The 25127-nt window shown below is 38.3% G+C and overlaps 1 protein-coding gene across 2 annotated transcripts in view; it reads left to right on the top strand.

Moving 5' to 3' along the window:
• Bank1 (B cell scaffold protein with ankyrin repeats 1) overlaps window positions 1–25127 on the top strand; it is a 278198-nt gene that overhangs the window by 37393 nt on the left and 215678 nt on the right. For both annotated transcript variants that reach the window (XM_052731674.1, XM_052731673.1), the window contains exon 2: window positions 2817–3215. In XM_052731674.1, coding sequence (XP_052587634.1) covers window positions 2817–3215 — 399 coding nt within the window. The remainder of the gene's footprint in view (window positions 1–2816; window positions 3216–25127) is intronic.

Here is a 25127-nt window from a genome sequence, read left to right as displayed (position 1 = left end):
CCTAATATTCTTTATTCTGAGAATTTTTCAAAAAAATTTATTAAAAATCTTGGGCTGGTGAGATGGCTCATTGAGTAAAAATTCTTTCCACATAAAACAGATAACCTGAGTTTGATACAAAATCGCAAATCCCACGGTAGAATGAAAGAACTCACTTCTGAAAGTTGTCTTCTCACTGCCATGTGGTATGCATGCTGTATTCACACACATGCAACATAAGCACACGTAAATAAAGTATTTATTTTTAATCTTTAAATATCTTTAAAACTGTTACCAGCATGTATTAAGTATATATAATAATGGGTTTCAGTATGACATTTTCATGAAATATATACCACATTTTGATCACATTCACCTGCTTTCCTCACTTTTCTCTCCCTCTCATTGACCCCTTTCCTCTTAATAGCTAGAGCACTTCTAATTTAGAATATTTGTGTGTGTACTCATGTGTGGTGTAAGCACAGGTATATGTGATGTATGCAGATATTCATAAGGATATGTTCACATATGCATATAGGTGTGCTTGTGTGTGTGAAGGTCAGAGGTATATGTAGAGTGTCTTTCTCAGTAGTTTTCCCCCTTACAGGGTCTCTTATTGAACCTGAAGCTCACGGGCTCAGCTAGATTGGCTCATCTATGAGTTCCAAGGATCTGCCTGCCTCTACCAGTGCAGTGGTTACAGACGCCACATCAGCCTTTTTGGTTTTTGATGTGGGTTCTGGAAATCATGTCCTCACGCTTGCATAGCAGGTGCTTCATCAACTGGGATATATCTGCAACCACTTTAAAATGACACAATGTAACCTTTTCTCATCTGCGTTTCTGAAGTTCGTGTCATCCACATATCCCTTTAAAATGACACAGTGTAACCCTTTCTCATCTGCATTTCTGGAGGTCCTGTTATCCACATACCCCTTTAAAATGACACAGTGTAACCCTTTCTCATCTGCATTTCTGGAGTTTGTATTATCCACATATTGAATCCTTTCCCTCTTTTTATCCACTTTATCATATTTTGCTACATTGCTTTAATTTTATTCTTTCTTAACACTTGCTATGCAGCATCCAGCTTTGTTTCAGGTTGGAAATTAAAACATTTCTACCCATTTCTAATCTAGTTATTACTTTTTAAATTTTTCTTGGATAATGTAGTCTTGTTTATTTAATTAAGTCCAATTGTCTTCTAACTCTTGTTTTACTCAAGCTACAATGATGTTTGTGCTCTAAAGGCCTGTCGGTTTCTCCCTTTATTATTTTCACTACTTCTTGTACAGTAAGTTCTTTATTGTGATGATCATTGTTATTGTTACTATTGTTTGACATAGTCCCATCCCATAAAAACAAATTGGTACTGCTAATATTTATTTTGCTCATGTTTGTCTAAATGAAGGTTAGACTTTCTTTTTTAGTATGGAGAGGAAAATATCCCTTTGCATTTTCTTCATCTTATTTGTTGCTTTTAAATGACTGGCTTCTCATCTGCTTCATATGGTCTGAAGGAAAGGGGGACAACAGTGGTTATTGTTGGCATAGCGTCTGCCCCTGAATCTATTGTTTGAACTACTGACTGCAGCTCCATGATCACTGCCCCACTGCTAGGCCGAGACATCCCACCACAACTGCCACTGCCTCTGCAGCCAAATGTAGCTTTTAACTAAATCTCTATTATTCCATTTTACCAATCTAGACCCGGGAGTCAGATACTGGGGTGAAAACCTGCTAGTTCAGAGAGGCTAAAAAGCAACCAGCTCACCTTCCTCCTTAGCTGAGGACCCAGCAAGAGAGAATATCTCTTTTGCCAGAGATCCCAAACCAAAAAAGACTGCCACACTCAAAGGCCCTCCCCCCACTACTTCCAGTGCATTTCTCTATCTATTTTCCAGACTCCCTCTAATTCTCTATGGCTACTTTCTGTCAACTAGTTGCTGGTTCTGCCCCTTGACCCAAGGTTTTATTTAATTAATGCAAACTCTGAGTTCACAATGTGATCAAATATCCCGACAACAAAGGGTGGTTTGTGAACTTCTGCAGCTGGAAGTTTGGGTGGTCTTTGTAATGCCTTCTGCAAGGTCCCCTCTCCTGCTGTGGAGAGGTTGGGTTTGTGGACTTTGGTTTCTCAGACTCAACTTTGAGCCTGTCTTGTAGGATCTTGACACAGAAGCCCTGTGATGAGGTGAAAGATAGGAAAGAGGCTTTTTGGCTCTGATTCCTCATCAATCTTGGCTTGAGTGGGAGACAGATCTTAGTTCTGTATTGTCCTATGAGAAACTATTAATTTCAATAATGGCATTTTATTATTTTTAAATTTTAATATATGTTGTTGTATATGTATAGAAGTGGGAGATCACAGGCCACAACAAATGTATGGAAGTCAGAGGACAACTTATGGGAGTCAGTTCTCTACTTGCAGGGTGTGGGGCCTAGGGATTAAGCTCAGATCTTCAGGTTGGCAGCAGACACCTTTCCCCAGTAAACTATCTAGCCAGCCCAAAGCTTCTTACTTTCTGAAACATGATTACACCACCTTCTTTTTTTGGTTTTCACTGTTAAGTTCCTCCATGTAAATAAATTTTGTTTTGTTGATTACTGGGGAGTCACATTTGTACAGTGAGTAGGAGAAGATTTGCAAGGCGAGGACTGTTATATCTCGTTTATTTTTTAATCTGTGTGATTACAATAAGGATAGTAACATTTTACAACAATAAGAAAATTAGCATGTTTCCTGAACTGTGTATTTCAAGTTTAAAGGATAATCTAACCTGCTGTTAGCCTTCTGACTATAAGAAAAATAAAACACTTTTTTTCTCTTTTCCCAGGAAATGCAAAAGACATCCTACTGATACATGAAGAAGATACTGAGGAATGGGCTCTGTACTTGCAAGAAATATTTATACATATTGTAGAAAGAGAAGCAATCCTGTTATATCCCTTGTGGAGTTTCTCTTCTTCACATTTGGAATTGCTAAACTTAAATGCTTACAAATGTAAACTTCTGATCTTATCTAATAGTCTACTTAAAGACCTAACACCAAAGAAATGTCAGTTTCTAGAGAAGATACTTGACTCACCAGAAAGTGTAGTGACTCTGCTTTGTGGCATGGAGAGCTCAAATCCTCTCTTTCAATTATTATGTATCCCTGGAAGCAGATGGGAGATCTCAACCGAGCAGGAGCCTGAGGACTACATCTCTGTCATCAGACAGATCTTATACAGAGGTAGGAATGACAAATTGTCTTTGTTGGTTTTTAAATGTTTATTTGCTTACATTTTGCAATGGAAGGGCTGAAGAGGTTAGCCCAATGGTTAAGAGCACTGGCTGCCCACTCTTCCAAAGGACCCAAGTTCAATTCCCAGCACCTACATGGTAGTTCACTCATCTGTAACTCCAATTCCAGGGGATTCAATACCCTTTTCTGATCTCAGGGGATACCAGGCACATACATGGTTTACAGTTATACATGCAGAAAAAACACCTGTGTACACAAAATAAAAATAACAATTTGCCATAAGTTTTGCAATTTAAATTTTTTTTAAATTTTCTATTCCTTTTACATACCAACCACAGATCCCCCTTTCCTCTCTCCTCTTGCCCCCCAGCCTTCCCCCCAACCATCAGCTTATGATCTCTATATAAGTCCAGTCCCAGGGAATCCAATGCCCTCTTCTGACCTCCTGGAACACTGTGTTCATGAGATGCAAAGACATATATTCAGATAAACACTCATATACATAATATAAAAATAAATAAAATCCCAAAAATATAATTAAAAAAGAAAATCTAAGTTCCCACCTTTGAACTTTCAAGAATACCATATCTTCCTTTCTTCAATAATACTTTTTGCCATAAATCTATTGTATCACAGGTTACCATGCCATGCAAGTACCTTCTGGAGCAGACTCTTGTGTTAATTAATGTACCTTCAATTAGCCTTTCCTTCATCTTCGTCTTCCTTTCTTAATAGTCAGAAATCAGATCTTATAATTTATATACAGAAAGATTACTTTTACCATGAGTCACTCCAATCAAACAATGGATTTATATCTTGGTAAGTGCAAAGGCAAAATCAGCACAGCCAGGACATAGAGCATAGAGAAAGCTTTATTTCCTGGAGTTGGAAAAGAAAACACAAGGGTCACTGCCAAAGCAATGCCCTCTTCAAACAAGGGAGCATGGAGATTTTATTTAGGGAGCCTATACATATTCATGCACAGTTGGGCTCATTCCTAAGCACCCTCAGCTCATCATTTCAAAAGAAAAGATATAGACAGTTTTCTGTTGTTGTTGGGTTTGGGTTTTGTTGTTGTTGTTATTTTGTTTTTTTCATGCTTACCTCAAAGTCAAGGAGCTCATACATAAAGGATTAGAGTGATGCACAAAATTGTTTCTGGGCATACATAGCAGTCATCCACAAGTATTAGCTGCAATTTAAATTTTTTAGACATTTGATGTAAGGCTAAGATTAGAACATGGATGCCAAGTTCACCTAGCAATGCTTTGTCTGGTCTACCAAATGCATTAAGATTCTTCATTTTTAGCTTTATTCCAGTCAAAACTTAGCGTTTGTTCTAAAAATGGCTAATGCATATATATACATATATATGCATACATATATATGTATGTATATATACATATATATACATTCCTTCAGGCAACTCGGATGAGACTATGATGGCACAAGAAAGCTATGCTATGCTATTTGCCAGTTTGTTTCTGAAGGATAACATCTGGCATAACTGGCAAAGCCTGAACTACTGCTATCTACACTAACGTTGTTACCAGCCAACAACAGTTGAAAGTTTGAAGGCTTCAGTTAGAATGCAGAGCTTGTGTTGTTCTTATAATTGCATGATATATTATTACAGAATGAAATACTGTTATTTTCAGGTATTTTAAATGGGAAATTTAATTTTAAGCATACAGCCATGATATAAAGAATAGAACACAAGTCCTTATTCATCAGCTAATGGCTTTCCTGTGCAATAGTCAAGTTCTGACACTAGTGTCATTGAAGGACCTTCCTTTGCAGTGCTCTGCTGTGTCACTGAGAGTGCTACATTCAGTTGCTTCCTTGGTTTCTCAACCTGCACATGGCCTTCAAACACCCAGCTTTGTGGCTATGGTTTTGCCTCTTACAGGGAAATGGTGGGGTTATTATTTCATACTGGTCTTATTAGATGTCAAGGTTAGCTCTTTTTCTTGGAACGTATTTTTGCATTATCTCATGATCCCCTCTCTCTCAGGCCCTGTTTCTACTTTTGTCCCTTAATGGATCAAATGTCTCTTCTTTAACACATGACCATTTGTCCACCCCAGGTGGGATATTACTCTTTAGAGTTAGGGCCTCAGAGTTTCTCAGGTCCCTCCAAAGAAGTCCAGACTGGCTGTTTCTCCCACTTGGCCCACACTGCCTCTAAAACTCATTTATCTTTTGTCCACACAAACTATGGCTTTGCCATCCATTCCTAGTGTAGGCAATGACATTCATCATCAGAGCAGCAATGCAACAACAACCTGTGGCCTTTAACCATTTCCAGACATGGTTCTGCACATGTTACAGTTCTGTAAATTGAGGGAACACACCTCATCCCTTCTCAATATTCTCAACAAGGTCATTATCTGCCGCTGCTGCACTTGGGGACCACAGTATTTAAACAAAGCAAGCAAGACAAAAATCTCTGTTTTCTAGTACTCTGACCTTTACAAATTCAATGTATTTTTGTGTGTATATGTGCAGTGTGAGCACATGTTTGTATATGTATGTATAGGTCATATGTACATATGTGTGCAGGCTAGAGATCAATATCAAGTGTTTCCTTCTATCACTCTTCACACTTTTTTAGCAGAATATCTCATTAAACCATAAATTCATCAATCTGGCTTGTTAGCCAATTAGAACCAGGGACTTGCTTGGCTCCACCCTCACCCCCGAGGCTGAGATAACCGATATATCCTGCTGTACACAAATTCTATGTGGGTGCTGGGAATCCAGACTCCAGCCTTCATGTTTGTGTGTCAGGCACATTACCATTTCCCTAGCCATCAAATTAACTATTTTTTTTCAAATTAACTATTTTTAAAGTCTGTTTTAGTTATCTGTTATTCCACAACAACCCTCTGTAAAACTTAGCTATTTAACACCATAAATGAGGATTGTACACCAGTTAGTAAGGTCCAGGAAGTGAGGCATGGCTAAGCAGAGTTATGGGCCAGAATACACTATGAGGCTACAATCAAGGTGCTTAGAGTTGTAAACAACTGAAGGATCTGGTGTGTATGTGTATGCCTGTGCATATATGTATGTGTATATGTATATATGTGCATATGTTTATGTGATTGTGTGTCTGTGTGTGTGTTTGAATTTGTAGGGGGATCTTGGAATACAGCTTTCATTGCTGACCATTTCCCATCATCTGTGGTTGGCTAAAAGTCACCCATAAACACTCCTCAAGGAGTTCCCTTAGAAGCAATATTTTCAAATTCTACCATATTCAAAATCTTTTGTCTCTTGCCTTACACTTGAAGTACAATTTGACTCATGAGAATATTACTTATATTCTCCTTTATTCTACAATTATAGAACATTGAGATTTTTATTTGTCTGCTAAGCAAAGGGTCCTTTATTCATAGATCACCTAGTGATCCACTAGTACAGCACTCCATCACTCCATGTTCTGGATTACTTACCCTAGGGGCATGCTTTCTGGTTTTGTTTTTCCCTATTTTCTCAAATTTATTTCAGAAGCAGTTTCTTGAGTTAACATTTAAAATTTTTATTCTAGCTTATTATTGTGGTTTTATTTTTCAAGAATTAAAATTTAAGTGTTTATGGTATTTGACTGTGATACACTCTTCTCACTTTCTCTAATTCTTTCTGACTTTTTAGAATCTAATTAATTTCATTTGTATTTTTGATAGTTGCTGCTTCTTTTGGGGTACCTCATTTTCTCTTTTTTTACTTCTAATTTCCTTTTAAGTTTTATTGTATTTTTTTCTTTGCTCATCTGTAGCGTGAATTCAAATTGGTCTTAATCATAAAAACCCAGAGTCAGATATCAGGATGAAAGCTGAAAGATCAGAGAAGCAGAGCAGCCAGGCACTAGAACAACTTCTTGCCTCTAGGAATCCTCAGACTGAAAGGGGGCTGAGCTCCTGTCTCCACCCTGCCTTATCACTTCCTGTTTCCTCCTCCCAAGGGCTGGGATTAAAGACCTGTGCCTCCCAAGAACTGGGACCAAAGGCATGAGATCCCAAGCACTTGGATTAAATGCCACCACTGCCTGGCCTCTAGTGGCTAGCTCTGCACTCTGAACTCTAGGCAAGCTTTATTTGTTAGAGCACAAACAAAATATCACCACACCCATCCATTTGGCTTGATCACAGTCATCTCTTGATCTGTCTTGGTCACCTCTCCTTGACACCTTGCACTTCTGTCATATGAAACCAATTTAAAAATAATATCATTATTCATTACACATCAAAAGTTCATGGTGAAATGTTTGACAATAGTAATCCTACTGGATCTCCTCGTCACTCTCCCTTCTTGCCTCTCTCTTTCAGTACTTTTCCAGTACATTAATCTTTTTAATTTTGTAGAAAAAAAATGTAATTGAAAAGTTATGAGTAAATCTAAATAAAGTGCATATAAATTATGAATATTGCATGCTACTTCTCCTAAGGCAGAACAGTAAGGATTAATGGCAGAATTTTAAGTGATTCTTCACACCCATAATTTCTACTTTCTCTGAATAACTAATTGGGCCATTTATCTCTCCGTCTCTGTCTCTCTCTGTCTCTGTCTCTCTCCTTCTCTCTCTGTCTCTCTCTGTCTCTCTCTCTCTCTCTTTGTGTGTGTGTGTGTGTGTGTGTGTGTGTGTGTGTGTGTGTGTGTGTGTCTGTCTGTCTGTCTGTCTGTCTGTCTGTGCAGGTGCATGCCTACTATGGTGAGTTTGTAGAGATCAGAGAACCACTCTTGGGAGTTGAAATTAAATTATTTTTTATAGTTTTTAGGATAAAATCCTCTATTTATAGATAGCACACCACTAATTTGAAGCTACTATTAACCCTGATTTTCCTATATTTCTTAGACTGAATTTTTTAGAGTAATATACCAAATGGAAATATTAGAAAAATTGTAGGAAATAAGGAAAATGCTATATAGCGAAGGCTTTTGAATTATTGTCAGTTAATAACTTCTGGGGGAGGAAGACTCAACTTTTAAGTGTGTGATCCAAGTGGGTTGATCACACCTATGTGTATATAGGCAGCACACATTGTCGTGTTAAAACAAAGAAGCAAACCATGGAAAGAACTTGAGGGGGTGGAAGAATGGGGATGATTCTAGGTGGGATTGGGGAGGAGTAGGGGATAAATATGATTCATTGTATGTACATATGAAATTCTCAATGAATTACATATCTGTATTTAAAAGGCTGCTGAAATACAACATATTTGTCAGAGATACAGGATGAAACCAGGAAGTGGGCAGTTTGGAGCATACATGATTTTTATGCTGCAGACTGGTCCACTTCACATGCCTAACAGTCTGTTTAATGATTCGTTTGCTCTGAGAGGCTTCCTTAGTGGTCTATGTGTTTTATGTTTCCTAACACTATTCATATTGAATATGTAATGCCTGGCTTTTAAAACAGAAAACAATACAAAATGGATAAAATTGGACAAAAGATGTGGAATTCAATTCTTACTATCCATTTTTGCCTTTCCTTTACCCAATAGAGAAATTATACCAGAATAAGGAAGAAATCTTTTATTCGGAACATGCTGTGATAAAAAGGATAATAAAAATGCCAGGGAAGTCATGAAAATAATTAAATGTTTAATATATTCACACAGACAGAGAAAAATCACAGGAAATTTTATAAAGTTTAATGAAAGAGAAAGATATTTAATAATTATAATACTCAGGCAAAGTTTATAATTTTAAAAAGTTAAGTAGTGATTCATGTTTGATCTGAGTATTTTATTTCCTTTTAAGAAATTAAGAAAACTAAATTTCCTGTCTCCCTAATTCTCAAATGGAGACTAACACAAATCCATGTGAGCTTCCTCTTCACTGCTTTAGGCCACATGGACCACATTTTCCATTTTTCCTGTTTGTTTCTTCATTTGTTTTTGGTTCTGCACATAAAACTTTAGAATTTCTATCTAAGTTTCATGCATCATTGTTTATACATAATATATATATACATATATATACATATATATATTTATCTCAAAGTTAGAAAAATGATCCAGCAATCTTTTTTTATTTAGTCTTTTAGTTTTTTTTTGAGAATTTCACCTGAGTACTATATTTACATAATATCTATCCTCACTCCTTTCTCCTATTCCTTCTGTGCCCCCACCACTCACTCTGAAATCTATGACCTCTTCTTTAATTATTATTGTTGGACACACACTCACTCATACTGATATATATGTATATTCACACATAAATACAACCTGCTAAATCAACTTAATGTTATTCATAAGCACAAAACACTACTGTATGCATATACTTGTATATATTACATATGTATTTTTGAATAAAATGTGTTTAGTGCTGACTGCTTTGGATGAGGTAACCTATAAGGGGACTTGTCCCTGCAGAAGAGTGAATCTCCTGATGTAAGCAGTCATCAGTTGCTTATAATTCTTCATCCAGGGATAGGGCCTTATGTCATGCAGCCTATCCACATTGACATATCAGATGGCGCTGTCATTGTGCTGGTCTTGTTTAGGCAACCATATTGTTTAGATTTTATGAGTGCTGTGTAGAAGGAATCTTAGAAGGTCTTATTAATAAAATAAAACCCGGAGCCAGTTATTGGGGTGAAATGCTGGATGGTCAGAGAGACAGAACAAGCCACAGCTAACCTCACCTGGCCAACTTCTCAACTGGTCTTGTTTCCTCAGACTGGAGGCCTCTGAGTCCTCATCCAGAATGGGTCTCAGCTGAATATCTGCTCAAAAGCCTGAATGCATAACCAGGCCAAATGCCTAACCAGGCCAAAATGCTTCTAGTTTCTGGTCCTCATGCCTTATATACCTTTCTGCCTTCTACCACCACTCCCTGGGATTAAAGGCTCGCTTCCTGGGATTAAAGGTGTATGTCACCATGCCTGGCTGTTTCCAATGTGGCCTTGAACTCACAGAGATCCAAAGGGACTTCTGTCTCTGGAATGCTGGGATTAAAGCTGTGAGTGCCACCATTTTTCTAGTCTCTATATCTAGTGGCTGTCTGTTCTCTGACCCCAGATAAATTTATTAGGGTACACAATATTTTGGGGAATACAATACCACCACAGTGTTGTTTCCCTATCATTAGTAAAAAATACTATCTCATACAACAAGTCTTAGTCTTCTGGCTCTTATCATCTTTCTATCCCTCATCCCTGATGTTTCCTGAGACTTAGGTCTATAGAGTCTCTTTGAAGACATATCACTTAGGGTTGGGCACCCCATGGTCAATTGTTCTCTGCATTTTGACTAGTTGTGGATTCCTGTAATGGTTTCTACCTATAACAAAAAGCTTCTTTGGTGAGGGGTGAGAGTTCCACTTATCTGTGGGTATAAGAATGTGTATTTAAAATTCTGTTAGAAATTTTAGTGACTTAGGAAAATGGCAATAGTAGCTTTTCCTTTAGTTAGTATCCAGAACCTCACCAATCATAAGTAGTTGGGTAGGTCCTCCCATTTTAGTGGACCTTAAGTCCAACTAGATGGCTGTTGGTTGTCCATGAGACATGTGTACCACTTTTGCACCCATGGGACATCTTGCTGTACTATTCATTTCTGTGTTTGTAGACCTTTTAGCTGAATAGACCTATTGATTCTTTTTCTTCCCTTAGCAGCTTACAAAACACATTCAGATACTGTGAAGGGTATCCCTCAGGAAGGAGTCTTCTGTGTTTATTTCACCTCAATTCCTTCAAATCCTGTATCTCAAAAGTGCTGTGGGATGGTCTGTATGTCAAATGTGTTGCTCTGATAGGTCAATAAATAAAATACTGATTGGCCAGTAGCCAGACAGGAAGTATAGGTGGGACTAACAGAGAAGAGAATTGAGGGAACAGGAAGGCAGAGAGGGAGACACTGCCTGGAGCTGCCGCCAGGACAAGGAAGATGTAAGGTACCAGTAAGCCACGAGCCACGTGGCAAAGTATAGATTAATAGAAATGGGCTGAATATAAGAGTAAGAGCTAGACAATGATAGGCCTGAGCTAATGGCCAAGCAGTTTAAATAATATAAGCGTCTGTATGTTTATAAGTGGGTTGTCAGACTGCCAGGGCTTGGTGGGACCCAGAGAGAAAACTCTCTAGCTACAAATACTACTTAAAATAATTCTCAACTGGTTAAAAGATTTCAATGGAGAGTCCTCCCACAGGGAATGTTGAATAGCCCAACTCTGTGCCAATATTTTGTACAGCAGCCATTGGAAGTGATATGTAAAAAATTTCCTAAATCTATAATTTATCATTATATGGATGATATTTTACTAACTGACTCAAATGCAGATACTTTAGAAAGAATGTTTGAAGAAGTAAAGAAAATTTTGCCTTGCTGGAGGTTATAAATTGCTCCTGAAAAGATACAAAGAGGAGATTCTATTAATTATTTAGGATATAAAACAGAGCTACAAAAAATTAGACCCCAAAAGGTGCAAATTAGGAGAGATCGACTACAGACACTTAATGACTTTCAAAGATTATTTGGAGACATTTCTCATCTAAGAACTATTGTTGGGGTAAAAAATGATGAACTGAATAATTTGTTCAAAACCTTAGAAGGTGACAAGGACTTTAATAGTCCAAGAGAATTATCACCTGGAGCTGAGAAAGAATTGGCCTTGGTAGAAAAGAAAGTACATGAAGGGCACATGGATCGTATTGATCCAAAGCTGGGTTGCATTTTGGTTATTTTACCTTCTAGGTATTCTCCTACAAGAATATTAATGCAGAGGGAAGATATTATATTGGAATGGATATTTTTACCAAATAAACCAAATAAAAAATTAAAAACTTATGTGGAAAAAAATATGACTTGATTTGGAAAGGAAAATTGAGACTTCATCAATTAGCAGGAATAGACCCAGCAGAAATTGTTATACCTTTAACTAAAGAGGACATTGGAAAATTATGGACAGAAAGTGAACCTTGCCAAAGAGCTTGCAGTAATTTTTTGAGAGAAATTAATAGCAAATATCCCAAAAGCAATAGAATTGATCTTATAAAGAGAGCTGATTGGATCTTGCCTCGAATTGTACGGGAAAAACCCATATCTGGAGTTCGTACATTTTATACAGATGCCAACAAGCAAGGAAAGGCAGGTTACAAATCAGAAAATTTAAGTAAAGTGGTTCAAAGTATAGTTCAATTCAAAAATCAGGATTGTATGCTATTCTGTTGGTATTAATGGATTTTTCAGAACCTCTCAACATAGTAACTGACTCTCAGCATGCTGAAAGAGTGGTATTACATATTGAGACTGCAGAATTTATCCCTGATGCTTCAGAATTAACTTCACTATTTATCAATTATAAGATACATCAGGTTTGACCAGCCAAGACCCCCTGAAAGGTCTCCCCAATGACACCAAGGCCCAGATGATCCAACATCCAGAACCGTTTCAAGGCAACTGGCTCAGACGATACACCCTCATGGACTATTCCAATATCCTAAAATTTTCTTTGTGTCCCCATAAGATACAGCACCCCCCTCCAGCAGGAAGTAGTAAGAGAAGCTATGCCCAAATTACCAAATATACCAAGCTGGCTTTGGAGATGTATAAAAGTTAAAACCTTCCTTTAAAAAAAAAAGAAAGAAAGAAAAAGAAAAGGGGAAGTGCTTTGGGATGGTCTGTATGTCAAATGTGTTGCTCTGATAGGTCAATAAATAAAACACTGATTGGCTAGTAGCCAGGCAGGAAGTATAGGCAGGACTAACAGAGAGGAGAATAGAGAGAACAGGAAGGTGGAGGGAGACACTGCCAGCTGCCGCCATGACAAGTGAGATGTAAGGTACCGGTAAGCCACGAGTCACGTGGCAAGGTATAGATTTATAGAAATGGATTAATTTAAGCTATAAGAACGGTTAGCAAGAAGCCTGCCACAGCCATACAGTTTGTAACCAATATAAGTCTCTGTGTTTTCTTGGTTGGGTCTGAGCGGCTGTGGGACTGGCAGGTGAGAGAGATTTGTCCTGACTGTGGGCCAGGCAGGAAAACTCTAGCTACACAAAAATGTACTGTCTTCAAGAATGGGCTCTTCCTCCATCAATTTCTACAGAGAATAAATGTTCCCATTTATAAATTTTCACATCTTTGGTTAGGTTTATTCCTAGATACCTTTGGAGGCTTTTGCTAATGGAAGTGTGTCTGTGTTCTCTTTATCAGTGTGTTTGTTGTGGGTATTTAGAAAAGCTACTGATTTTTGTAAGTTGATTTTTATATCTTACCATTTGCCAAAAACATAATAGAAATAATACAGAGAACTCAAGATCAAATGAAAATGGAATTGAAAAACTCAAAAACAATTATAAAACACAGAGGGAAAGCCTTATAAGTAGAATGGACCAAGTAGAAATAGAATATCAGGAATTAAAAATGAAGTAGATAAATTGGATAAATGGATGGTGAGGCTCATGACTTGTCTGATGGGAGCAGTATTATAATGGTATGTCTATATATTAGTATCTGGATTTATCTATGTGATTATTTGATTTAAGATCTGAAATATGAAAGAGAGTCATTATACTTCTTGTGGTCCTTCCCTCTTGTCTTGGCTGGTTTTGTCAACTTGACACAAGATAGAATCATTTGAGAAGAGGGACTCTCAACTGAGAAAATGAGTCTCTAAGACTTTCCTGTGGGCAAGTCTGTAGGGCATTTTCTTAATTAGTGCTTGATGTGGGTAGTGTCATCCCCAGGCAGGTAGCGTTGGGGTGTATATGACAATGGGCCAAGTAAGCCATGAGAAGCAATTCAGTAAGTAGCTTTCTCCTGTGGCTTCTGCTCTGGTTCCTGGCTCCAAGTCCCTTCCTCAAGATCCTGTTTGTACTTCCTTTGAGGATGGACTGTGATATGAAACTGAAAGCAAAATAACCCTTTCCTCCCCTAGTTGATTTTAGTCATGATGTTTTATTATAGCAATGGAAACCCTAAGACACCTCCCCTCCAGGAAAGACTTGATCAAGCTCCTGTGCAGCCTCCTTCTGCTCACCCCTGGACTTTTACCCTTTCACACTAGCCTTCCAAGTCCTGTCACTTCAATGTGCTTAATTTCTTCAGTCTACAATTGGGCGTCATTCTTTCCCATCTTGTAATCTGAAGGTTTCTCTGGTCCTGCCAACCACCACCCTCCCCTGCCCCCAGTCCCACAGCCCTTTATAAAATAATCACTGAGAAACTTAACATTATTTTTAACTGCTCAGTCATTAGCTCAAGCTTATTACTGACTAGCTCTTACACTTAAATTAACCCATAATTTTTATCTCTATTTAGCCATGTGGCTTGATACCTTTTCTCAGTTCCACCTTGTCATTTTGCTTCCTCTGTGTCTGACTGGTGACTCCTGACTCAGCCGTTCCTCTTCCCAGAATTCTCGTCTGCTTGCCCCACCTATACTTCATGCCTGGTTACTAGCCAATCAGCATTTTATTAAACCAGTGTACAAATGTATTATCTCACAGCATCATCTGCCATTGAAAGTCACTGTTTCTAATTCCACTTATCACGTGCTACCCCATTGTTCATCTCTAGTAATTCCCTTTGGATACTTTATAAAAGCTCCATCCTTGATTTCTTTAGAGTCTGGTTTTCTCTTTTCATTTCTCCATGAACTTAACATTAACTTAGTCTTTTTTCTGGAGTACTAAATGAGGATTGCTGGCATCACTCTATGAGAACTGCTTCTGTTTTAATATTTTGCCACTGTAATCAATGTAACAGGAAACATAATCTGTAGAAAGACCTAGAGGCCTAATCTCAATGTTTGCTAAGAAATGATTTAGGCCTTTTTTTTTTTTTTTTTTTGCAAGAAATTGAATTTACACCGGAGATCACTTTAAACTCTATTTCTGGCTTGTACTTTGGGATTATACGTTAGCCGGAACTTGCCCATATCCTCAACTTTCACTGAGGCTCATCTCCAGGGAATCTGAAGACACAGTAGGCAGTCTGAGGGAAAAAAATGTTTCCAAGCTTGAGTCCCAGATATATAGGACAACACTTTTGCTCATGTGCCAAGTTTCTCTGTACCACTGTCAGCCAGAATGAGTGTGCATTCACAGGTGTGCACTGGGCAGCAGGCAGTTGTGATGATTTTTTATGTGGGCTGCTGAGAAAATTTTTCTTCACTTTTAGTTCATTCATGTGTGAAGTTATTGTTATAATTGATGTTATTATTAACACCTTAGGTTTAATGTTAAAGAATTGGTTGTCCTACATCTCCACTTTGTTATATTTCTATAAATTCATTGTTTGAAATTCTTCATAAAGCTAAGAAATAATTCCTTTTCATTCAGGAATGGATCAGGACTTTGAGCAATTAGACATTCAGCTAATCAACATCTCCACACACATTGCATGACAGGGCTTTTATGAGCCTTGATTCTAAACAACAAAACCTGCCTTTCTCTTTGTTTCCTCTTTCCATGATTCATTTTCCCTTGTCACAATCTATTTATGAAATAGAGCATCTCAAATGGCTTAGTGGAGTGATAGTACAAAATTTATAGACATTCTAATTTAAAGGGAAAAAACTTTTAAAACTATTTAAAAACACTATAAACAAAAGCTCTTTTTAAAAAATACTGAAAGGAAAAAAATGTTATGCCTAAGCTAATAAGAGAAAGTGATTCCATAGCAACCTGAGATTTAGCAACTTCTTTTCAGAATAAACCATCCACGGTTCTTTGAAGATCTTTGTAATATATAAAGCCGACATTTTATCTTCTCATCCTTCATGAGTTATCAAAGATAGTAAGTAGCCTCATTTCACTGCAGACAAGATGTGATCTAATTAGGTTTCAGGTTTCGTTGGTATGCATGATACTCCACATCAACAAGCTGAGTTCAGAAGCAGGTCAAAAATACTTAATTTTTTATCAGGGAAGCTTCAAGTACAAGAACACTTATTGATTTATTTGTATATAATATCAAGTTAGAATGACATGTAGTATGGCACATTAATTACGTTGTAACACAAACATCCACAAATTGTTATCTTGGGAGTGTCTTTGGGAAACTCTCTTGGGTAGGTTGTCCACTGACTGCCCTAAACCTGTGCACTGGCTGTTGCCCAGGTGAATTTGAGAAACGATTGTGGCATCAAAACTCCCTTGCCAAGGAAAATTTATTCTTGGCTTCACGCACATTTTATTTCCCCTAACGTCATCTCCTCTAACTTAGTGAATAATGAAAGAATTGGTGAAATCAGAGGGAAAAAAACCTGCAATAACTTCATTATTATTTGTGAATTCAATAACAACAGAAATGTTCATTAAACACATTCCATTAAAGCTTTTGTTAAATCTCCAGGCAACTAGGATGAGCAGAAATTAACAAATTTAAAGATATCAAGGAGGCAAAAGAGAGAAGTGTTTTTCAACAACTTAAGACACTATGCTTAGATCATTCCTGGTCAATTCTACTGAAGTATAATTGTTTATCAGATTGGAAGGGAACTTTGTAGTAATTTTTAGTTACAACACTTTAGTGAGGCCTGTTTGTCAGATATATTAAAAATTATTCAAGAGCCAGGGAGATGGCACAGTAGGTAAGGACAATGACCAGGGGAGTATAGAAACCTGACTTCAGTCTCCACAACACACAGAGATGTGGCAGGGAGAACAAACTCCACAACTTGTCCTCTGACCCCCAAATGTGTCTCCTGATACAAGTGCCCATCACACACAACACACACACACACACACACACACATACACACACACACACACACACACACACACACACACACACACACACACACACAACTAACTAACTAACTAACTAAATACCAAATGCAAAAATCCTAGAAGGGGTTATTTTTCCTTATTTATTTCAATTATTTAAGGTTTGGAATACGTAGGAATGAACAAAGGCCCTGAGGTGTGTAGTTTTGTGTAAGGTTTACATGTGGATGCTTTTGTATAAAAGAGACTAGAGTGTTAGTCTGATGTGGGGGTAGGGGAAGTATTCTGAAGCACTTTCTATTTCTTTGGTAGAGTTTCAGTTTTACTGTGGATTCCTGAATTCAAAGTCCTTTCAATAGTGAATAAAATATAACCAGATGGGGTTTTTTGACAATTACTCCAGCACTGTGCTACACGGATAATCGTTACATTGCCTGAGGAGAATGAGATACTATATCAGCATGGGAGGCATGGTGAGGACCTCAATGAAGGACCTGACAAGATGGATTATGAATGGCATATTAGGAAATTGTTCAGAGGACAAAATAGAATCCTGTTTCAGATTGAAGCTTTACATTTGGTTTAAGTCATTATCTCTATACTGAAGAATCCCAAATATGCTATTCCGGGCTGGTCATTTATTGTTCTATTTTGTTCTAAACATGCCTTTCTAAAGGATGCTGAGACCCTCAAAAAGCTCATTTTAGTGAATATATTGTTTGAGGTGCTGGTGAGATGACTCGGTGGATAAAGGCACCTACTGCCAAACCTGATGACTTAAATTCCATCCCGGGACACACATGATGGGAGGAAAGAACCAATTCACTCAGGCTGTGCTCTGACCTCCATGCAAGTGCGCATGTGCCTGCATACGGTAGTGTGGGTGGGCACGTGCACAAATAAGTAAATAAATAAACTACAAAATTAAAAATATATCATTTTTTTATGTCACAAAGTACTGAGTTTTATTATGGCATTTTCTCATAAATATTTGTGTGTGTGTGTGTGTGTGTGTGTGTGTGTGTGTGTGTGTGTGTGTGTGATAGCTTCTTCTTATTCATCCTTAGTCCTCCATTGACTTTTATAAATCAACCACATTAAATTTTTTATTATTTACTTTAGGAAAAATAACCAGACATATACATTTTTAAAAGCATTAATTCACAGAAAAGTTTAAAACATTTTAACAGAGATTACAAAGACATATTTTTAAAGGTAAAACTTGGTGAGAAAAGTGACATTTTCTTTCATTATTTCAAAGATCTTTAATGTTCAGTTTAATGGAAGTCAGTTAGCCTCTTATATTTGCTTCTGCAACATGTTGTAAATGGATAAAATCCTTTCTCACCCCCATTTGCAGTTAGTGAGAGAGAAGAGTCTTCAGTGCTACACCCAGACTCCACAGCAGCAGTTTCTAAAAGCTCAGAATTTGATGAGCACACCGTCTTTTATTCTGGGCTGATCTTCACTTACACCCATGATTGCCTCCATAGCATCATATAGTGGCCTCTTAGAAAATACTGCTGTAACACATTCCACCAATCTTCTAAACACTGACATGTTTTATCACAGCACCCCAAATCACATAAATAAATCTCTCTATTGCTCCAATCAGAAAAGCTTTGGAAGCTTTCCAGTTCATGTTAAGCATATGTTTCTCCCAAAATTCTATCTTTTCATGTAAAAAATGCAAGATTTCTTAGTAGCAAATGAATATTATTAGTTTTCCTTAAAATGACAGCTGCACTTCAAGCTTTCTCAAGAAAATGTCTGAGAGAACTCATTCACATGACCATGGATGTATCTGCTTATGGTTCTTTCAAATGCACCTTGAAACCAGCCTGGTGATTTGTTTAGCTGCCACCCACTGAACTTTCCATATGGGCTTCCTTGGACAGCTATTGACCTTCAACATACAACATTGTGCATGCTGATACACACAGAATGTGAAAAGGTCACACGAGACTTCCTTTTAATCAAATTGGAGTAATTAGATCGAACAGAACCTGGCCGATATGAAGCAACTATTTTTGAATACTGGACATCAGGCAGCTCAGGGATATCTTCCTTGAGAGGGAGAGAGTGGATGGGTTCCTCCTGAAGTTGCTACCTGTAAGCAGAAGCTTCCCAGGTCTGACACAGTAGGAGAGAGTCCAGGGGGACCAGTGGCTTCCCGGAGTTTAGGAGACAGCAAGCATGGCTCAGCAGGGCTAAGGTCAAGGGACTGGAGTTTGGAAGCTGATGTGGGAAGAAGTCCATAGAGAGGGCTGTGCAGGGCCCTTGATTAGGATTCTGTCCATAAAGTCCATAGGTGTGAAGAATCTACTCAAATCCAATGAAATGCCCTGAGGACCCAAGGATCACAGGAATTCACTCATGAGAATAGTTTGTTTCCCTTCCAGCAAGGGTGCTAAGAACTTCATTACCCCCCAAAGCATCAAGTATCTGGGTACTGGAGGCAAAATTATCCCTGCCTAACAGAGTATACTGGCCCTTCCACACAAATTTAATAGAAAGTTTAAAACGACTCAAGCTGTTTTGATGTAATAAAACTGTATCTCCAAGCAAAACTAAAAAATAGCTATAGAAGTAAAACACTTAGAATTCACATCTAGTAGCAAATTAAAAATGACCCAGCATGCAAAGAAGGAAATTTCCCTCATAAACAGGAGAAACATCCTTGTAAAGGACTTGATTCCAGCATATGTAGATATCCAGAAAATACAGTAAGAAATCAAATGATATAATAAAAGTGTTAGGCAAGAAATTTAAATAGATGAGTCACCAAACAAAGCATCCAGAATGCAAGTAAGCAAGGAAAGTGTTATCAATGCTATGACTCATTTGGGGAATAAAAATTATGTGGTGATACTGTGTTACCCAATATATTGTACACCCTAATAAACTTATCTGGGGTCAGAGAACAGAACAGCCACTAGATACAGAGGCCAGAAAATGGTGGCACTCACACCTTTAATCCTAGCATTCATAAGGCAGAGATCAGTTCAAAGCCACACTGGAAACTGCCAGGCATGGTGACTCACACCTCTAATCGCAGAAAGTCATGGCAGGAAGCAGAAAGGTATATAAGGCGTGAGGACCAGGAACTAGAGCCTGGTTAAACCTTTAGGCTTTTGAGAGGCATTTCAGCTGAGATCCATTCGGATGAGGACACAGGGGCTTCCAGTTTGAGGAAACGAGATCAGCGGAGGAATTCGCGTGGTGAGGTAGCTGTGACTGGTTCTGTTTCTCTGATCTTCCAGCGTTCACCCCAATACCTGGCTCCGGTTTTTTTTTTTTTTTTATTAATAAGACCTTTTAAGATGCATGTTACAAAATTAAAACCACTATATGCCACACACACAGTTGCTATAATGGTTGAAATTGGAAAGACTGTTATTCAGGAGGTGGAACTCCCAACACTGCTTGTGGGCATCTATGATGATACAACCGCTTTGGGAAAAGTTTTATAGTTTCTTAGCTACACAAACATAAACCTGCTCTATGATCCAGTCATTTTCCTACCATTTACCTATGAGAAATGAATGCATGTGTCTATGCAAATACTCATAGGAGCTTTATGACATAGACAAGCAGACATAGATGTGCCCATGAAAAGATAAATATATATATATATATATATATGTATATATATACATATATATACACTATATATATATACATATATATACACACACTCATGAATATAGATAGATAGATAGATAGATAGATAGATAGATAGATAGATAGATTGTGTGTGTGTGTGTGTGTGTGTGTGTGTGTGTGTGTGTGTGTGTGTGTTGGGAAAATTGTCTCATCTCTATAGAACCCTTGGTCACGGTTCTAACACACACTTCCCCACCAGGCTTCATATTGTCTGCTTCCCATCTCCAGATTTGCTAATTCATTGTCTTCTCTTTCCTTGCCTTCATAAAACAATGAGTCCTATTCTTATGCCCTGTTTTAAAGATTGCACCATTAACCGCATGACTCCAAGCTGGCACACAAACTTTCTTCTCTTCCAGCTCAGCTGTACCTCTGCCTTATAAATGTCTGTTCTCTCATCTGTTGGGTTCATCTGCACCTGTCCTTTCAGGATCTGCTGTCATTATTTCCCAGCCATTGGCCTGGGTCTTACCTTTCTCTTCTTCTGAGATGATCACCAGGTTAGGGGATTCTGCACTGTGTGTGGAATAGACTTACAATCCTCTAGGGTTGTAAGAAAAGACCTCATTATCTAATTCTACCTAAAAGGATTTTAATTAGCAGCAGGATTTAGAGACCCTACATTGATTTTTTTCCTACTAATTTAAACAATAATTAGTTGATTCCAACAGTAAAAGTATAATGATAGCCTAGTACATTTAAGACAAAGGCCAATAGTACTGCTTTTTACTTTTTTTAGAATTTATTAAAGTCTGAAAAATTATTATGTGCCAACTTTAACATTTAGGGATTGGATATCTCCCTTTTTCTTCCTCTAAGAAACTAATGGTTCATTATTATTTCAGAATTCCAATTAAAATGATGGATTGTTTGAAATATATATTACTCAAAAAGTCTGAATTATAAATGTGAGTTCAGGTATCTGATACTTTACACAAGGGATTTCTTTTGTCCTGAAGTGCTTCTCTGGTTTATGTAATTGAGTAAATAGTTGGATTTTTTTCTGAGGTTGTAGAAGCCCAGGTTTCAAGTTTATGGTGCATATTCTAATTCTTTTAAAGATTTTTTACTTGAATCAATTTATCTTTTTTTTTTTTTTTTTTTTTTTTTTTGGTTTTTCGAGACAGGGTTTCTCTGTGTAGCTTTGCGCCTTTCCTGGAACTCACTTGGTAGTCCAGGCTGGCCTCGAACTCACAAAGATCCGCCTGTCTCTGCCTCCCGAGTGCTGGGATTAAAGGCGTGTGCCACCACCGCCCGGCCAATTTATCTTTTAATAAATTTCTGTTGTATTTTATTGTCTACATTTTTTTTATTTTCTTTCTTCTTGGTCATTCTCATGTATGTTGAAAATGAAGCAATCATCTGGTATAGTAGAACACCCCTCTCAGGCTTTCCTGAACGTCAGCTCAAATATCAAAGTGAAGAAACTCTAAAGAGGCAAGCCTTGATATTTGCAGCAGAGAATTGACTCCAGAATCCCAGAGTTGTTGTTAGTTGTTTTTGCCCCTATGGCTCTTTTGGGGGGCCTGCCACCCAGCTCCCAAATAAATCACACACAGAGGCTTATTCTAAATTGTAAGTTCCTGGCCTTAACTTGGGTTGTTTCTTGCCAGCTTTTCTTAAATTATCCCATCTATCTTTTATCTCTGGGCTTTTTCTTCTTCTTCTGTATATCTTACTTTCACTCTTACTCTGTGGCTGGCTGTGTAGCTGGGTGACTGGCCCCTAGCCCCCTCCTCTTCTTGTTCTCTTGCTCTTTCTTCTTTTCCTCCTAGATTTCTCCTTCTATTTATCCTCTCTGCCTGCCAGCCCCACCTATCCTTTCTTCTGCCTTGCTATTGGCCATTCTGCTCCTTATTACCCCATCAGATGTTTTAGACAAGCAAAGTAACACAGCTTCACAGAGTTAAACCAATGCAACATAAAAGAATACAACACATCTTTGCATCATTGAACAAATGTTCCACAGCATAAACAAACGTAACACATCTTAACAGGTACTGATTTGATTAGCATTGTGGAAGCTGAGGACGTGGATTTTTTTTTTTTATTTCTTTTTTTTTTATTAATTTATTTTGCAATACAATTCAGTTCTACATATCAGCCACGGATTCCCTTGTTCTCCCCCCTCCCGTCCCCCTCACCTTCCCCCCAACCCCCCCCCATTCCCATCTCCTCCAGGGCAAAGCCTTCCCCACAGACTGAGGTCAACCTGGTAGACTCAGTCCAGGTAGGTCTAGTCCCCTCCTCCCAGGCCGAGCCAAACAATCCTGCATAGGCCCCAGGTTTCAAACAGCCAACTCATGCAATGAGCACAAGATCTGGTCCCACTGCCTGGATGCCTCCCAAACAGATCAAGCCAATCAACTGTCTCATCCATTCAGAGGGCCTGATCCAGTGGGGACCCCTCAGCCATTGGTTCATAGTTCATGTGTTTCCATTCATTTGGCTATTTGTCCCTGTGCTTTATCCAACCTTGGTCTCAACAATTCTCGCTCATATAAACCCTCCTCAGTCTCGCTAATTGGACTCCCAGAGATCCACCCGGGGCCTAGTCATGCATCTCTGCATCCAGATCCCTCAGTAGTTGGATGAGGTTTCTAGCACAACAATTAGGGTGTTTGGTCATCCCATCACCAGAGTAGGTCAGTTCGGGCTGTCTCTCGACCACTGCCAGCAGTCTGTTGTGTGGGTATCTTTGTGGATTTCTGTGGGCCTCTCTAGCACTTTGCTTCTTCCTATTCTCATGTGGTCTTTATTTACCATGGTCTCCTATTCCTTGTTCTCCCTCTCTGTTGTTGATCCAGCTGGGATCTCCCGCTCCCCCAAGCTCTCTTTCCCTCAACCCTCGCCTTTCATTACCGCCACTCATGTCCAGGCTGTTCATGTAGATCTCATTCCATTTCTCTGTCATTGGGTGATCCCTGTGTCTTTCTTGGGGTCCTGTTTTCCAGGTAGCCTCCCTGGTGATGTGAGTAGCAGACAAGTCATCCTTGTTTCATGTCTAGTATCTTGCTATGAGTGAGTACATACCATGTTTGTCTTTCTGAGTCTGGGTTACCTCACTCAGGATGATTTTTTCTAGATCCATCCATTTGTCTGTAAACCTCATGATGCCATTGTTTTTCTCTGCTGAGTAGTATTCCATTGTGTATATGTACCACATTTTGTTTATCCATTCTTCAGTTGAAGGGCATCTGGGTTGTTTCCATGTTCTGGCTATTACAAACAATGCTGATATGAACATAACTGAACAAGTGCTCTTATGGTGTGGTTGAGCATTTCTTGGGTATATGCCCAAGAGTGGTATAGCTGGATCTTGGGGGAGATTGATTCCCAATTTTCTAAGAAAGCGCCATATTGATTTCCAAAGTGGTTGTACAAGCTTGCATTCCCACCAGCAGTGGAGGAGAGTTCCCCTAGCTCCACATCCTCTCCAGCATAAGGTGTCTTCAGTGTTTTTGATCTTAGCCATTCTGACAGGCGTAAGGTGGTATCTCAGAGTTGTTTTGATTTGCATTTCCCTGATGATTAGGGATGTTGAGCAGTTCCTTAAATGTCTTTCGGCCATTTGAGTTTCCTCTGTTGAGAATTCTCTGTTTAGCTCTATAGCCCATTTCTTAATTGGACTGTTGGGCATTTTGATATCTAATTTCTTGAATTCCTTATATATTCTGGATATCAGTTCTCTGTCAGATGTGGGGTTGGTGAAGATCTTTTCCCATTCTGTAGGCTGTCGCTTTGCCTTGTTGATTGTATCCTTTGCTCTACAAAAGCTTCTCAGTTTCAAGAGGTCCCATTGATTGATTGTTTGTCTCAGAGTCTGTGCTACTGGTGTTCTATTTAGGAAGTAGTCTCCTATGCCAATGCGTTCAAGACTACTTCCTACTTTCTCTTCTAGCAGGTTCAGAGTAGCTGGATTTATGTTGAGGTCCTTGATCCACTTGGACTTAAGTTTTGTGCACGGTGATAGATATGGATCTATTTGCAGCCTTCTACATGTTGATATCCAGTTTTGCCAGGATTTTCAGCTCACCTTGGAAGCTACCTGGCTACCTGGAAGATGTTGTGTCATTCACTTCACTAGTCTTTAAACTTCTTGGCAAAGAGATTCTGCTTTAAACATTTTTCTATCTTTCACAATGACCGGAACTATATGGGATAATTTTTAAACTTTCCAAGATCTTCATGACTCAGTGAAATTCATTTTAGGACAGGAAATGAAAACCTCACCAAAATTGCATTTTAATAAAATATTTTTAGTTTGCAAGTAATAGTTTAAATCATGAAGTAAGGCTTTGTCATATGGAAGCATAGACTCAAACATTATGATAGCCATTAAACAAGACTGCAGCTTATTGATGATAGGAGAGGAAAACACATTTCTGAAATAAGCTACAAGCAGGCAACTGTCATGAAAAATGGAAGATGTGAATTTATATAATGACTTTTCTAGTGGCCTATATGAAGGATTTTTTAAAAAAAACTCACCGTCCATCTAGTTAGAAAGTTCTCGCTAATGAAATTGAGACAGGCCTTTCTCCTCCTCTAC

The sequence above is a fragment of the Peromyscus californicus genome, unplaced genomic scaffold (assembly GCF_007827085.1).
Source record: "Peromyscus californicus insignis strain IS unplaced genomic scaffold, ASM782708v3 Scaffold_9__1_contigs__length_137607984, whole genome shotgun sequence".
In the NCBI taxonomy this organism is placed as follows: domain Eukaryota; kingdom Metazoa; phylum Chordata; class Mammalia; order Rodentia; family Cricetidae; genus Peromyscus; species Peromyscus californicus.
Note: the sequence above shows the minus strand (reverse complement) of the source record. Positions and strands in the feature narration are given on the sequence as shown.